This window comes from Geospiza fortis, unplaced genomic scaffold (genome assembly GCF_000277835.1).
Source record: "Geospiza fortis unplaced genomic scaffold, GeoFor_1.0 scaffold157, whole genome shotgun sequence".
NCBI classification, from domain to species: Eukaryota; Metazoa; Chordata; class Aves; order Passeriformes; family Thraupidae; genus Geospiza; species Geospiza fortis.
In genome coordinates this window covers 2,302,856-2,320,586 of record NW_005054314.1, presented here as the reverse complement: position 1 = coordinate 2,320,586, position 17,731 = coordinate 2,302,856, and the positions used below count along the sequence as shown (strand labels likewise).

Genomic DNA, 17,731 nt, shown 5'->3' with positions numbered 1-17,731 from the left:
CTGCTGCAGGAAAGCTTCACAATGGAAATCATCAGTTCAAATGTAATAAAAAGTTCTTCAGACTTGGGAAGGTCTGGAAGTTACAGCTTGCAAAACTCACACTGTGGTTGGGGCTCAGCTGTCTGTAACCTCCCTGGGTTACAAACTGAGCCCTGTTGTGCCTAAAATTTGGTTTATAAATCTGGAGATCTGCACTTCTCTCTGTTCCCTGATTTTTGTTGTTTTTTTTGACAGATAACACGCAGAACATCTACCGGATCAGCCCGGATGGGTCCCTGAGAGTCACCTTTGCCAGCGGCATGGAAATCACTCTGAACACAGAACCTCACATTCTAGCAGGGGTTGTCAGCCCCACGCTGGGGAAGTGCAATATCTCCCTTCCTGGAGAGCATAACTCAAATCTCATTGAATGGAGGCAAAGGAGGGAGCAGACCAAAGGCAATATCTCTACATTTGAGAGAAGGCTAAGGGTAAGGCTTCCTCTTGTGTAAGTGCAGTGTTCCCTTTGAAAGCCATCGAAGTAAAATCATGTTGAAATGTTGTACTTCATAAGAATGAAAATGTTGTATCAGTGGTGGGCCCCAGCCATGAATTTCAAAACCAAACTCCTCCAACAGTCTCAGGGATGTTTGATCTCTGTTTGATTTTGATTTTAAGATTTGACCTCAAGACATAATTAGTTCTTTTCTTCCCATTCTTTTTCAACTAAGAACTTAATTATGGCTTTGGAAGAAGCTGTGAGCAAAGGACAGTGCATAGTTACTCTGGCACAGCAGCAAAGTTGGAGCCACATTTTGCATCTCTCAGATCTATCAACCCTTTTTCTTCTGGGGGAGCTGAGGGGTGCCAGCTGCTGCCCAGGGCAGAGCCTCTTGCAGGACACATTTTTCGTGTCTTTCCTTGGACTCAGAGTGATGTGGAGCCTCCCTGTGTATCCAGACAGGCTGTGTATTAATTCTGCCCTCTGCCACATGCTCTGAAACCCCCACCTCCCTCTGGCTGGGTTACACCACAGCTCCAAGAAAGACTTGCTTTAACATTGCATCGTTGGTTTATTTTTACCTGTGAGTACAATGACAGATGGTCAACATTTAGCATTTAATTACATAACACCATGGCTCAAAGAGATCGCTACTTTGCTAAACAGGTTTTTTATTAAATCAGTTCTGGTTTTCACATGAATACCACTTAAAAGGCCTGTACCAATAGTACAACTGGGAATTATTGCCTTAAAAATATTGTGTTATTGACTAACCTTTCTGGATAGGAATTATGTCTGAAGGTACACCTGTTAGCTCTGAAAATATAGAGATGGTTATTAAAATCCCTGGATTGTCAAAACCACCAACATCAAAACCATCTCATTTTGATTATGAGATACTATAGATTTTTTTTTTAAGTGTACCATCTGTTTGCTTTTGAACTGCTCAATCAAAAATGCAAGACTTGGAAGATCTGACCAGACTGGGCACTGTATGTAAAACACCTGTTTAAAGGGCATTGTTCAGATTTGACAGTCACAGTTACTTGTTAGGATCTTGCAAGCAGGCAAAAGCTTCTTTTAGTTGTTCTTGCCCACCTCCTGCCTCCTTCCTCTCTAAATTAGTGTGAGGCCTCATAGCCCTGTCTGGGGAGGTAGCTGAACTTAGCACTGTGACAAACATGTTAAGATGGCAGGATCCAAACTGTGGCTTCCTTGGCTCATGTTGCCTATTCAGTTGGAGGCTTTCTGTGTGACTTTGTGCTTAAATAACAGTATGGCACATTTTTCTACAAGAATCTTACATAAAAAATGGTAAACAGAAAGGATGTAATCAGTCATCTATTCTGCTTACATTGCCAGGGACTGGTTGTTCATCACAATTCTGTTTAATACAACTACTTCATCTTGCAGAGTTTCTCCATTATGCAGTTTGTATTTTCTGTTGTTGAAATTGACTGCAGTTTCTTTTGCATTTTCACTTGTTTCTATGTGATCTTTAACACTGCCTGACAAAAAAAAAAAAAAAAAGGAAATTCACAAATTGGTCAGGATTAAATGCATTCTGGCTGCAGGCATAAGATGTTCATTGAAATATTGCAACACTGAAGGTATCCAGAGGTCAACTGGTTGCCCTACCTTTGGAATAGGCTGTTGGTGGACAAAACCACTCATGTATTCCTCCTCCTTCCCCTTCACTTTCATCCAGAGAGAGGATGGAAGGGGAAAGACAAGCATAAGAATAATTTTAGTGTGCTGATGTCTTTTACTCTTTGTCCTTCTAAAGTATGCACTAGCAACACAGCTCTTGAACATTGCATTCTTATTTCTGAAAACTGTGTCTTTTTATACCTACCCAAGATCAAGAGGACTTAGGAATTGTCCTTGGCTGTACTGAGCTCTAGGACTGTTGTCCTGAAAGCTGTCAGGGAACCTGGTGGGATAGCACAGATTCCTCTAAAAGGAGGATTTTAGAGTGCAAAGGAGGAGAAATATTAGAATCATAGAATCATTTATATTTGAAAAGACCTCTAAGATCATCAAGTCCAATTGTATTCTGCACAAAGGAGCCACCATGTAAATAGGCACAAGAGAAAGGGACAGAGGGACTGTTGAGCCTGGTAAGACCATGAAGAAGGACTTTGGAGAATAGCAGAAATATCTGGATCCTGGAGTTCATCTTTAGCACTGAGATGCCTGCATGGTATGCTGGTGGAATGGAGAGTCACTGGAGATGGAAGGAGCTGGAACAGTAGAGCAAAGGAATCTACCCAGAGACAGCTCTGTTCTTGGTGATTATAGGAAATGCAGCACAGCAGGAACAGAATACCATCCTGTAGTGTGTTTGAAACAGTATACCAAATAATGAAATGGATTTAGGGCTTGCTGTGGACAGATCCTTGAGTACTGCTGGGAAAAAAAAGTAGTATTGTTGAAAGTCATTATGCTGGATGAGATTCTGGACAGACCTTCTGAAAACTTTTAGTGAGTTATATTTTTAAAATAAAGTATTTAGACACTTAATATGCCATGCCTGGCACAATAGGAAGTGTGTTAGAAAGCTTGCAATGTAGGGCAGAAAGAACTATGCTGAACTTTGAAAATACATGTAAAGAAAAGCTCTGGGGACTGGAGCAGTTCTCAATGGAAATGAGCAGACTTGCAGGAGCCCTCAGTTAAAGAAAAAAAAACCAGCACAATGGAAGAGTTTTCTAAGAGAGAAAAAAATAGCATAGAAATGAGGTATAAAGATGTTACTTAGAAATCAGTCCTGATACCATCAGTGAAACAAATGGCTTTGACTGCTAAAAGGTATAAATTAGAAGGCAGGTAGCTGGGGATGAGATAAAGGATGACCTACTTGAAGAGAAGAAAGAGAATAAAGCTTTTCCTTATCTGCCTGGTCCTAACTTTTTTAATTCTAATAGCAATTAGCAACCATCTTGAAAGCATGTGACTCTATTAGTGTTATTTCCAGTTTTGGAAAGAGGCCACCGTTAGCATGTTCTGAATAATGCTGGAAATATTGGATTTTAAAAGATTGGATTTCTGCATGGTGTGAATTCCCTGCTCTGGAGATAGGACAGAAGTTAACTAAAATGCTGGAACAGTCATCTAACTTTATCTCGGGGTCTAAATCAATGTGGGAAACAGAAATTAACCACAGGTTTCCTTTAAGTGAAGAACTGCTTGCCCCAGCACTTCCTGAACATATATAAAACAGTCTGTGGGCATGTATGCATTTTATATTAATAATAAATCTATGTACAATCAGGCATTTTAACATCAATCTTAATCTAGCAAGACTTCTTTTTTATCAATTGAACTGCTATTTTAATTGACTTCTAAAAATGAAGCAAAGACTGCTGTTAAATCTGATGAGCATGATGCATAGTAATACACTGATTAGAATGCAGCTCTGCTCCCTCCTGACTTTTACATAACTTGAGGAATGTGGCATTGGATGCAGTCCAGGTTTTATAACTGAATGTCTACAAAATTGAAAATTGAATGCTTGGCCAGTCTTAATTTTTTTCTTTTTTTCTAATTTTTTTTTAATAACAACAACAGAAGTAACTCACTGGCCTCAGTTCAAAAGTCCTGCAGACTCAGGCTTTGACAGCCATGTTCATTATTGCACTTAGCAAATGATCTCCCTTTATTTACCAGTCTTACAGCAATTCTAAAGATGGGACCAAGTCCTCTGCCAGGGTGTATGAGTTTGCATTGGCTCAAACCAAAACACAGACAAGGAAAGAATGCAATTATCTCATCTGACTTACATATCTGGTAGTAATTAAATCAAAAGAAGTGCACGTTTATGTGATACTTACACTGCAAAATTTCTAGCTAAAAATTAATGGAAGTAGAGTCAACAAATGTTAAAAAATATAGACTAAATAGATCTTTATGTACGTCTAACATTACTGAAGTCAGCTGAATTTTCTCTGTTTTCATTAGCTGGTATTCCAACCTGACATTGCTTTCAGAAACCAGTTTTCCCTGGCTCATAGCAGAACACAAGTTCCAGCCACTCTCAGGGGGCTCCTTGCTATGGTTTATGTATCTTGGAGGAGTCATCTCATGAAGCCACTGGGATTTGAAATCAGCTTGTCAATAGCAACATTGAGATGAGTCCTCCTACCCATTTATGATCCTGTCTTGCTTTGAGAAGGATGTTAAACTTCACTTTAATAGAAGAAAGTAAACAAATGAGACATAAAATGTGCAATATAAGGAAAGTATTTTAACCTTATTTTAACTCTGTGAGTTTTCAATTACTGCTGCTTTCCACTTCACTGCAAATTCTGCCTCTCTTTGGTTTTCATTCTTATTTTTTGTATAGTCTCTGAAATTCAGATTGCAAGCAATTTGTTTTCAAGGCTCTTCTTTCTCCTAACTGCATTCTACAATGATAGTAATAGCAATAAGAACATTAAACATGTACATGGAACATAAATGAATAAGACACAGGGTATACCTCCTGCTTGCTTTTCAGTTATTTTACCACCAAGAGGATTTTTTCAGAAATTTTAAGAAGTTTGCTAAAAAATATTATATTAAACTTAAACCATCAGTCTGTATACAAGCAAATGTAGTTGAACTGAGCATCACATTTTACTTGGGCTCCTTAACTATCATTAGAGCATAAATTGTAATAGTTACAGCAGGCTACAGGGGTATATAGGTATTTTACAGCTATTGTAAATGAACACTATTAAAGTTAGACATGTGTGTATATAAAACTCCAGAAATGGTAGTTGAAGAAAGAACACCTGCTTCTTCTAGACTCTCAGATTATTTTGTATCTAAAAACAGAAAGAGGAACAAAAGAGAAATGTTCATTCTAATCACATCTTGAATTATTAACCAGGGTTTATTAACCCTTTACTCCATGGCTGTGCCTCCAGGTCTCAGAGAGGAGCAAGCACTGAGCCCCACTCTGTGCTGACACCTGCACTTGTCGGTGCTGACACCTGCACTTGTCTGTGCTGTAAGGAAGTCATTCATGGGAACAGAGTGATCAGATAAAATGTGGTAGATTAATGCAACAAGCACATTGAGCATTGATCTGAAAAAGACATGTCAATGAACAATATTTTATGGTTCCTTAAATTATATATCAGATTTAAATGGTGTTTAATAGAGACTTCCCAGTGACTGAATGATCTAAAGATGCCATCCTGTAAAGATGATGATAGCACTGGATAAATGTATTTTGTCTTCATGAGTCTGACTCAGTTCTGAACTTGATTTCAAATTGAGCACTGGGCTGTGTTCCACCTGTCAGACACAGCAGTTGCTGCTCCCAGAGGTGGTGAGAGCAGCACCAAGGAGCATGGCCAGTGCCAGGCATGGCTGCTGCTGGACTCTGGGAGGGAGGTGGCTTTGTGAGGAAGCATGAGGACACTGGTGAGCAGGGTCAGCTCTGCCCTTTGCAGAGCTGGGCTGTGAGGGCTGTCCCAGAGCAGCAGCTGACCTGTCAGTGTTAACAGAGCTCAAGAGAGGATGTAAGATACTAGATCTTTCTCAGTGTATGGATTTAACTACACATCTTTGGCTGGAATCAAGAATTTAATCCACAGCTGAGAAGAAAGAAGAAAAATTCAGGAAAAGGTGAGAGCAGAGATGAGGGTTTTTCACATGGAAACATCCTGTAATGCCAAATATAATAACACTGAATGCAAGGATTAATTTTTTTTTTGGTCCTTCTGTTTCTCATCTGAATCTTTTCTCTTTTCTTGTCTTCAGTAAGGCCCAACTCACAAAGTTAAAGCATTGCTCGCTTTGATTAGGGCTGACCTGTCTGTGTTGGCTGTGCTTAGGATGCATTGTGTTCTTACCATACTGTACCTCTGTGTTTAGACCCACAACAGAAACCTGCTCTCCATTGACTTCGACCACGTGACCCGAACTGGGAAGATTTATGATGATCATCGGAAATTCACTCTTCGAATCATGTACGACCACACAGGACGCCCCATTCTATGGTCCCCCATCAGCAAGTACAATGAGGTCAATATCACTTACTCACACTCTGGATTGGTCACCTACATCCAAAGAGGAACCTGGACTGAGAAAATGGAGTATGATGCAAGTGGGAACATCGTCTCCAGAACATGGGCAGATGGTAAAATATGGAGTTACACATATCTAGAAAAGGTAAATTATTTTAAAAGTGGGGTTTATGCCAAGGCAAAAAAAAATTGGAGTTTATTATATTTATTTACTAGATTGCATTTATTTATTATATTTATTTATTATATTGTATTTTGAACTATGTTATACTACTTCCTCTTGCAAGAGTATTTAAGGCTTTTAAAGCAGAAGATGCATAGAAATACATAACTAGATAAAAATGTCTCTGGATATGCTCAGACCTACATATCACCTGCTCAAACCTGACACAGTTTAGTTCTGAAGAAAGTTATCAGCACGTCAGGTTTGTTTAATTAGTAAGTCAAAACAACTTTCCAGTCTCAGTCCAAGTTCAAGTGAACAAAGGACACCCTAACTACTGAAAATCATGTTGCTACTCTGGATAACAGTCAGAAAGATAATAGTCCTGAATGAGAATTTTTTCTTTCCACAAACAGTTCTTTCAAGCCAAAATTACGAAACTGTAAGCACAAGCTTACCTATTCAATGCTGTATTTTAAACAAGGGATTGATCCTGTGAGAAAGCTTACTGCAGTATTTATGGGGGTCATTTTTGGGGGGAAAACTGATACAAAATGAGTTATTGCTCTGCTTTTGTGGTGACTTTGCATCTAAATTCCCTGAATATTGTAAGTTCATGTATGTCTAGAGGCAATGGTCACAAAATGTGGAGATAAATATTGTACAAACCAAGGAAGACCATCTTCATCTGTAGTAACATTTTGTTTGGTCTTGTCTTTCAAAACCAGAAAGCCAGTCAGTATTTTTAAAGCTTTCAGAACTCAATGCAAACTCATATTCAAAGTTTTTTAAATAGCAGCATCTTGGACTATCCAATAACCCAGAGTTAGCAGAACATTTTCTCTGAACCTGTAAACCACAGGAAAAGGCTATGGGGGGTGTGGGGCAGAAGAGGTAACATTGATAGGAGGAAATCCACACAGGAAATCGAGTAACTTTGAAGTTACTTGTATATTAAAGAGTTCCAAATGTGTACTTCTAAGATAAACTCTGCTGTCCTTATTTTGAATGTATTTAAGATCCTCAAAAAACTTACACCTAACCCAGTGAAAAAAAATGATCAAGACTGGAAAATGCATAGAAATGTGATTCCTCCTTGTCTGCATGCAGTGTGGTTCTTGCATGTGTTAACAAGATTGGCAAACCCCAGGAGCTTCAGAAGTTTGTTTCAGATAAATTTGTCAGGGTTTTTTTTTGTCTGTATGCTCTTCAGCAAATTACAAGTAAACAGGCATTTTCTATAGCTTTCAAATATTTGGGCAATGTGCCTTTTGGAGGAATCTCTTATTTTTTTCTTTGGACCTAATGGACTGTAATTTTGGAAAGATGTATGCTTCTTATCTTTCCAAACCTCTTTGTTCTTAGTTTATGATGAGCTTATAAATAAAGTCATATAACTTAACACTGTTATTCTAGAATTCTACACAAAAGGCCAAATCCTGATCTCGTAGAAGCAGTGGCAAAAGCTTACTGGTTCAGGTAGCAGCTTGGGTAATGCTGTAACTTGTCATTAAAATTATGGAAAGTCATTCACACCATGGACAATAATCTCCCAGCTATTTAATGTACTTCCATGACTGTTGTTTCTTGTGCCAAAGAAAGATTAATTCACTGTCAAAATTAGACATTGAAATATAACTTTGTGGCTCCATTAAAGTCAATAAGTCATTGTGTTAATTATGTAATGATTGCTAAAGGTTTTCTGAAGCCTTGTAAGACCCAATAATTCCTTACATGAAAAAAAAATCAATTATATAGGTCGCTTCCAATTCATAGTTATTTAATTCTTCATTTTTATCACTAGATGAGTTAATTGTACACCTTCAAAAATCTCTGCCCCTTAGAAAATTAACTCAAATAATTAAGATTTTAAAAAGCACTATGACATTAGCATTGTAAATAATTCTTACTGATGAGATTCAGTTCCTCTTGTTTGGTCGCTTTTCTCAATTAGTTAAAACTGCTATAAAATCTCCTGAATACTCCAAACTCACTTTAAAAATCTGGCAGACGAAACAGATGAGTGTCTGTGTGTGTCTGTTGGACAGAAATGACATCTAGTGGTGATGCTCAGCATTTGTCTATTCCCAGCAGAGCTCCCAGTAATTGGCCACTGGCTGTTTGTCTTGATACACCATACGGCATCAATCATTATGTGGTTGACCAGGCTCTGGTTGCTTTAATAAAATGACAGATTTTGGGATGTTTTATGAGCTACACTCTGAAATCCTTTAAAACAATTAGAACGCAATTTGTGCAGTGTTGAAAAATCTATTGTAATGTTATTAGACTGAATTGGGAATTAATTTTTTTTTTCTCTTTATGGTATCCTCTAATAGGCTTGAGAGGATACTCAGTCTCCAGCCCTTGTACTGTCTGTCTTTTTGTTATCCTGGACAATAGTGAAAAAGCCAAAGCACTTTTACAAAGTGCTGTAAAAATGGTACACAGGGGTACTAAAGTTATATTGGGGACGTTTCTGATATTGTTATTCATACTCTGTCAATGGCAGACAGCTTGAAAACAGGCACGGGAGCAGTATATAGAGAGAGGCGTCACAGCAGGGCTAGGAGAGAGTTCAGCCAGTGGTTTACTGCAGACTGGAGACTCTTGACTGAAGGTGGAAACAAAGTAAACACACGGTGCATGTTGGAAATGGTTGGTGGAGCAGCAATAAAGTGATCAGAAAAGGCTGGGTGTGAAGGTCTGCCGTCACCAGTTGGCAGAGGGGGAGCTGGAGTGCCATATGTTGGTGCTCTCTGGCTGCTGTACAGGTGACAGATGTCTTTTGCCAAGGGCAGGAAGAGACACATCTTGGGCAGGCAGGGGGCTGGGGGTGCAGAGAGGATGGCCAAGGCTGAGCCTATCTCTGGCCCTTTGAATGGGCAGTTGGTTTATTTGTCAGAGAAAAGTGGCTCAGGGCCAGTGTTACTTAACACACTGAAGGGCTGATCTTAAGGTGTTTTCTTCCCAGAGAAGATTTTTGAGCTTAGAGGGGAAAAGATCCTATTTTTCTGATTTCATTCCCCAATACTCTATGACAAAGTAGTCATGCTGTTCCATGTAAGGCTTTGTTTTGTATGATGTCTCAGTCCTGCAGAAGCCTGACAAATTTGCTTATGTGCCTGGTAGGTTTGAGCCGTGGGCTAAGAGCTGGGCAGTGTTGGTGCTCCAGCACAACTCAGACAAGGCAAGGAATGTGCAGTGCTCTGGTCCAGACAAGCCACTTGCTAGAGCTGGGGGAAGGTGGCAAAACTCCCCATGCGTTTTCATTCTGTGTTTTCAAGATCTTTGTTTCAACAGTGACTGTTCACCTGCCAGCTTGTGATCTGTGACTTTCCATGGTGGGTGAGAAGGCATACAGAACCCAAACTTTAATTATCAGTAGAAAAAATCTGCTGTGCTTGCACGTTCATCTGCCAGATAAGCAAACCAGATTTCATTAATCAGCCACAATTAACCAACACAGGGCAAATACCAAGTACCTGTACAGAAATTACAGTCTTTGTAAACATCAAAAATAAGCAATAGAAGTAGTCACACCAAAGAATCTGCAGAATATTTTCATCCATCTGTAGGCGTGGAGATATTATGAACTCTGGGGCCATGTGTATTTAAAAGAAGATACACAGGAAAAGGGCTAGGTCTGTGCTAGAGATAAGCAGAATGCCACTAAAAGCTAAACACCTTGTACATGCACAAAATTTCCTCTTTCCAGCTCCTCTAGACACATCTGCCAGTGCAGATGCTCTGCCTGTGTGTGAGGAAGAGGTTCCCTCTGTTTTTGCTTCCTGAGAGGATGCCCTAAATATTTCAAAGCGACATAGCAAGTCAGCATGAGGCTGAAATGCTACTGAGAGCCACATCTGCCTTCCAGTTTGGAGGCCCTTACCTCTAGACTTACTATGATTCTCCTCCTGTTTTGTACCACCTTGCTGGCCAGGTCTCCTGGAGCTGAAAGCTTCACTTGCAATTGTACAAACAGTAAGAGCAAACTACAAGAGTGAGTGGTTGTTTCAGCATTTCTGTAGGCTCCAGGCTGTCACTAGCTGGCTCCCCATGTGCTTGGTCCCCCCTGACCGTGCCGTTGCTGTTTGCTTGCAGTCGGTGATGCTCCTGCTGCACAGCCAGCGGCGCTACATCTTCGAGTACGACCAGTCGGAGTCGCTGCAGTCGGTGACGATGCCCAGCATGGTGCGCCACGCCCTGCAGACCATGCTGTCCGTGGGCTACTACCGGAACATCTACACCCCTCCCGACAGCGGCGCCGCCTTCGTCCAGGACCTGGCCCGGGACGGGCGGCTGCTGCAGACCCTGTACCCCGGCACGGGCCGCAGGGTCCTCTACAAGTACACCAAACAGTCCCGGCTCTCCGAGATCCTCTACGACACCACACAAGTCACCTTCACCTACGAGGAGTCTTCTGGGGTTATTAAAACAATACATTTAATGCACGATGGGTTCATCTGTACCATCAGATACAGGCAAACAGGTTTGTCTAAGTGTGACTGCTTTGCTAAAGTTTTTGTCTCCTCATTCCTCATTCGCAACACCCTGATCTTGCACTTACTTGGCATGAAATTCTATTATTTTTATGTCGACAAATTCTTATATTTTATGTTTCACTAGAAAAATATGTGTGTATATCTCTGTGTCTGTGTCCATAGGTGAATGTAGCTGTCCCACTTGAAATACAGTTTTCTTTTTATTGCTTGGTATGGAATAGCTCTTAGGATGTTTTGTTGGTTTTATTCCTCTGTGTGGATATTTGCTAAATACTAAATCAAGTTGGTTTATTGTTTGTATTTTCAAGTTTCCCTGTTTACACTGTAATATAACGTAAATTCAAAAGGACTGCTTACATGAGGAAGGAAATCACCATGTGAAATAAATTTAGTTTAGAATTATCTTGTAAGTAAATAGAAATCATAATTAGGAATAAAACAGCATTCATTTAAACAAATATTGATAAAATATAAATAATTTGTAGAGCAAGCATTAATGAAGGTTTGTGAGAGAACAATCTAACATATTCTTAGTTAATGGTATTTTCTGACACAGCTAAGGAGTAGTAAGGCTAAAGGACATATCTGAGGTCATATTCTGTCTGTCCTAGATCTGTAGGGTAAGTAAACCAGGGGCATAATTCATTATTTTTCTTGGTTTTCCCCTTTCCTGTATTTGTTTTGGACAGGTCCACTTATTGGTCGCCAGATCTTCAGGTTTAGTGAAGAAGGGCTTGTAAATGCCAGATTTGACTACAGCTATAACAACTTCCGTGTCACCAGCATGCAGGCCATGATCAACGAGACGCCCCTCCCCATAGACCTGTACCGTTACGTCGATGTTTCTGGCAGGACTGAACAATTTGGAAAATTCAGTGTCATTAATTACGATTTAAACCAAGTGATAACCACCACTGTGATGAAGCATACCAAAATCTTCAGTGCCAATGGTCAGGTGATAGAAGTACAGTATGAAATTCTCAAGTCTATTGCTTACTGGATGACCATCCAGTATGATAACATGGGTCGCATGGTGATCTGTGACATACGTGTGGGTGTAGATGCCAACATAACGAGGTATTTTTACGAATATGACGCTGATGGTCAGCTCCAGACTGTGTCTGTGAATGATAAAACCCAGTGGCGCTACAGCTACGACCTTAATGGCAACATCAACTTGCTGAGCCACGGGAACAGCGCGCGCCTCACTCCTCTGAGATACGACCTGAGAGATCGCATTACCAGGCTTGGGGAAATTCAATATAAAATGGACGAAGATGGTTTTCTCAGGCAAAGAGGCAATGAGATCTTTGAGTACAACTCTAATGGTTTGCTGAACAAAGCGTATAACAAAGTGTCTGGCTGGACTGTGCAATACTGTTATGATGGTCTTGGAAGACGAGTTGCTAGCAAATCAAGCCTAGGACAACACTTACAGTTCTTTTATGCTGATCTCTCCAACCCAATAAGAGTTACTCACTTGTACAATCACACTAGCTCAGAAATAACATCCCTGTATTATGATCTGCAAGGTCATCTCATTGCAATGGAATTAAGCAGTGGAGAAGAATATTATGTTGCTTGTGATAACACCGGGACGCCTCTAGCTGTGTTTAGCAGTCGAGGCCAGGTCATAAAAGAAATTTTGTACACCCCTTATGGAGAGATCTACCAGGACACTAATCCAGATTTTGAGGTTATCATTGGTTTTCATGGAGGACTCTATGATCCTCTTACTAAATTAGTTCATCTGGGGCAGCGGGACTACGACGTCATTGCTGGTCGGTGGACGACACCAAATCACCGTATATGGAAGCACCTGAATGCTGTCCCACAACCATTTAATCTCTACTCGTTTGAAAATAATTACCCAGTTGGCAAAATCCAAGATGTTGCTAAGTATACAACAGGTAAGAGTACCCTGTCTCTCGTGAAAATGTCTCTAACAAAAATAAAACTTCCTCTTGAATTGTGGTATGGATTCAACATTCCAGAAATCTTTTGCATACAAAAAGTCTCTAATCTTAAATCTATTGAAGTAATTTATTTAATAGACTGTATCTTACTGAGCTTGATCTGTTTTCTCTAACATTTATGGTAACCAAGAAAATAATTAATAGCTGCTTCTGTTGCTTTTCTCAGTGGTAAAATAAGGGGAAGAATGGAAGAAGCTTAATTTGAATTTTTTCTATTACAAATAGATAGAAGGAACACTATTGATTTTAGTATAGCTATGCTTTGTAACCAAATAATTTCTTTGCTACAGTAAATGCTGTAGCTAGTGCAGGAAACATAAATTGATGTGAAATCATTATTTCTGCATAGCTGGAATTTCTGCAGACAGCCCTCACTTTTTCTAGGATTTATGAGCCTTTTTGCCAGCATCCTTTTCTTGTTTTGTAGACATTGGAAGTTGGCTAGAGCTGTTTGGTTTCCAATTGCACAACGTGCTGCCTGGATTCCCAAAACCAGAGATAGAAGCTTTGGGGACGACATATGAACTTCTGCAGCTTCAAACAAAAACCCAGGAGTGGGATCCTGGAAAGGTTAGCAAACATTCTCTTCAGCTGCTTTTAATATTAAATTAAGGAGTTTTAGTAGAAAATATTGCATACCTAGGAAAAAACGTGACTATATCTTTTAGTGTAATAGGCAAAGCAAATTGTTTAAGAGTGCTAGAAACTTTAATGTTGTCAATTATATACTGGCATCAGGGTGGAGGAGAGGTTCAAGGAGAAGCTTTTAGCAACACAGTGAAGAAAATCAGCAGCTATTTATAGAGAAAGTATCCAAATTTGAGGTGCAGAATACACAAAAGGGTAAAAGTATTTGTTGTTAATATTGAAAAAACCCACAGAAAATCTTGTGGAATTACAAAACCAGAACAGCAGATATTCATCTTTGTTAGCAAAGATGCCACAAGCACTGGAAAATCACTGAGGGTATAAACAGCTTTACAAGTCAGTAGCTCTGCATAATTATTGCAAGAAACGGAAATGCTGCTATGGATTTGTAAGGGGTCTGTAAATCTTAGCCTTACTCCAGGGCTTGTTTTCAGTAACAAAGAGCCAGACAGCAGCTATCAGAGTCCAGCAATCAATGTGACTGCAACAGGACCAACTGCTGATATTCTGAGCAGGGATTCACATTCTGCATATGAGCATCTGTTAACAAAGAAACATGATTTTCTAAAGATGCCTTTCCTCTATTGTAGTCAGGAAAGAATTGCATAGAACATTTGAGAGCTCACATTCATGTTCCCAGCATTTAAGACAGTTACCATTCACCAAGTGCAGAAGGCTGGAGGGTCAGAGCTCATGCCAGATGTGGAGCATGTCCATGGAAAATTATCACTGAGATGTTAAGCTTTTCCAAGGCACACAAAAGATGTAGTGATAGGTACAGTGTTCAAAGACAAAGAGGAGTGTGGAGTGAGGTTTCTTCTAGCCTCTATGGGGGGAGCAAGATCGACAGGTGTGATGTACTTGCCTATTTTTCTAGTGTCTCAAGACCTTCACAACCTGCTTTTCTTAAAGAATGGGCTATAAAAGTCATTACCGCAGTTCTACAGAAGATGTAATTAAACACACAGAGACTAAGTAGAGCCACATGAAAGGGTATAGCTTTGAATTCAGGTTTCCCTGAACTGCTAAGGGCTGAAAAAACAGCCATTAGAGTAACAGTTCAAGGGGGAGGAAAAATAAAAAGAACAAATACAAAAATAGCATTTGTGATAAATATGTTTGCATTTGTTTCCTAGAAATTAAGGAATCCAAGAGACAGAAAGCACTACCATAAGCAATTAAAAAGCCTGTGCATATGTCCAGGTTCTGTAGGTGTGCACAATACTTCCCAAACAAATTGAAGAGCCATTCTAAGCAATTAAGAGATGAGGAGGGTGAGGTACCTTGCCTGCAAACTTGAGTGCTGTTTTCTTTTTCAGACTATCCTTGGTATTCAATGTGAGCTACAAAAGCAACTCCGAAACTTTATATCCTTGGACCAACTTCCTATGACACCCAGGTATAGTGATGGCAAGTGTTCTGAAGGAGTGAAGCAACTGAGATTTGCAGCTGTTCCTTCAGTATTTGGAAAAGGCATCAAATTTGCTATAAAGGACGGTATAGTGACAGCTGACATTATCGGGGTGGCTAACGAAGACAGCCGGCGCATTGCTGCCATCCTCAACAACGCTCATTATCTGGAGAATCTGCATTTCACCATCGAGGGCCGGGACACCCATTACTTCATCAAGCTGGGCTCTTTGGAAGAAGATTTGGCCCTGATTGGCAGCACCGGCGGGCGCCGCATCCTGGAGAACGGCGTCAACGTGACGGTGTCGCAGATGACGTCGGTGATCAACGGCAGGACTAGACGCTTTGCCGACATCCAGCTGCAGCACGGCGCGCTCTGCTTCAACGTGCGCTACGGAACCACGGTGGAGGAGGAGAAGAACCATGTCCTGGAGATAGCCAGGCAGCGAGCCGTGGCTCAGGCCTGGACTAAGGAGCAGAGGCGGCTGCAGGAGGGGGAAGAAGGAATTCGGGCGTGGACAGATGGAGAGAAACAGCAGCTTTTAAGCACTGGGCGGGTACAAGGCTACGATGGATATTTTGTTTTATCTGTGGAGCAGTATCTCGAACTTTCTGACAGTGCCAATAATATTCACTTCATGAGACAGAGTGAAATAGGCAGAAGGTAACAAAGAAAATCTCTGCCTTTGCGTCACCAAAGACTGCCTGTTTTTAAACGTAAAATGGTTTATTGTATTGGTTTTTCTAGATCAGAACTCTGTATATATAAATATAGAGGAAAAAACATATCCAACTGCCTTTAAATGTGACAGAAGATGGTATTTTAATATCGTTTGTTTAATTCTTTGAGAGATGACAGTGACAATTTTTAGTTCTTGTGTGGCAGTATTCAAAAATTTCAGAAGCAGAGTCCTGCGAGCCGAGCGGCGCGACCTGCGCGCGAGGTGCCCAGGGTGACACTGCACAGCCCTGCGGGGCAGGGGCGAGCGCCACGTGCTCTGCCTTCTCCTAAAGAAACATAAGTTTTTTGTTGTTGTTGATTTAATAATTCACAAGTTATTTAAATGGTTACAGAGCCTGATTCTGCAACCCTTTTTACTGGGTGTCTTTTATCCCAGTGAGATCTCCCCTAAGTTCAAGGGATTGCATACAGAAACCAGACTGTGTATGGAAACTTTGCAGCTGCTCACCAACCCCACACATGTTCCTCACAGTTAAAAGCTAAGGGATTTTATAACCTGGGAAATCTGACTTGGGTTGGATTCAGTACATACAAGGATGTTCCTATGGCCTTTGCTCAGCCATGGCCACCTGCCAGCTGCTCCATGCTGAACATCACATTGTGTCCACCCGTGCATGTCAGGCCTCTCTCCCAGGGTTTTCCTCGGCACTGGGATATACTGAGGTCTGGCAGCACACACAGAGCTGCCAGTCTGCTTGGTGGCACCGTGCTGGCCAGGCTTCAGCCAGAGATGGGGTGGCTAAAGCGGGCTTAGTGGGCACTGTAGTCTTCAGGAGGCTCTCCACTGGCATGTGTGCTCCAGGCTGGGCTTTCACCCAGTGCTTTGGGGACACCCCAGCTGGGAGCCCTCACAGAGCAGTGGCAGGCCGTGCATCATCAGTCCTGTCCATAGTCACTGGGCCAGGACCTGTCTTCACACAGGTGATTTGGAAGGTGCTGTGTTGTTGGGTTTAGACATCACATTCTTTTAATCTCAGATTAATAATCCTGTTGTAGAACTCATTTTTTCGAGTCTAAAGAAGATTGGTGGGTTGGGAGTTGATGAACCTAAGTGTGGATAGTAAATATGTTGATAAACATAGAACATTTTGGGGATGACTCTTCACTTTTCAGCTCAATATCTAGAGCACATAAAAAAGCATTATATTGCATGGACAGAAATTTTTATTTCCCAAGGTAACATGCACTACTGGCACAGTTACTTCATAGCAGAGTAGGTGATCCTTCCTCCAGCTTGTCATTTTTAAAAGACCTAATTTTCAGGAGGTGGGCCAGGCACACAGGGAGGGGGGGACGGGCAAGCAGCTTTCCAGAGAGATCTAAAAGTCTTGTTATAGAGCCTGTGTATCCGTAACAGTGAAGTTATTGCACATTTCTTTCAGAACAAACATAGTAAATATATTGAAACAATTTCTGCTCATATTTACAGAAGCCAACAAAGTGCATTCTTTGTCTTTTTTCCCCCCAGTTTTCTTTTTTCCTTTGTTTTTGGGCAAGTGGAGCAGACTGTACCCAAGTTAGAGATGAGCCTGAATTGGCACCTGAGATCTGAGCCCCTCTCTGGGGTTTGAGCTCAGGTCTCAGCCTCAGCCCATTACAGTCTCTTCCCAGATTCCTTTTGCTCCCCTGGGAGCCAGCGCAGCTTTGGGGGTGCAGGATCAGGCTGAGTGGGAGCCTGGCCCCTGAAATCCTCCTCTGTCCCCAGCCAGGGGGACCCGTGGACCAAAATCTGCACATACACATTGTGATCAGGCTCATCATTAACTAACGTACAGAACAGGGAGCTGGC

General features: G+C 41.0%; 1 protein-coding gene across 1 annotated transcript in view; it reads left to right on the top strand.

Annotated features, from left to right (window-relative positions):
• The window catches only part of TENM1 (teneurin transmembrane protein 1), a 781,733-nt gene extending 764,520 nt beyond the window's left edge, over positions 1-17,213 (top strand). The window contains exons 28-33 of the mRNA XM_014306575.2: positions 235-470; positions 6,347-6,643; positions 10,766-11,153; positions 11,856-13,076; positions 13,570-13,712; positions 15,110-17,213. Of these exons, the coding sequence (XP_014162050.1) occupies positions 235-470; positions 6,347-6,643; positions 10,766-11,153; positions 11,856-13,076; positions 13,570-13,712; positions 15,110-15,868 (3,044 nt within the window). The 3' untranslated portion in view covers positions 15,869-17,213. The remainder of the gene's footprint in view (positions 1-234; positions 471-6,346; positions 6,644-10,765; positions 11,154-11,855; positions 13,077-13,569; positions 13,713-15,109) is intronic.
• Positions 17,214-17,731: the final 518 nt, after the last annotated feature.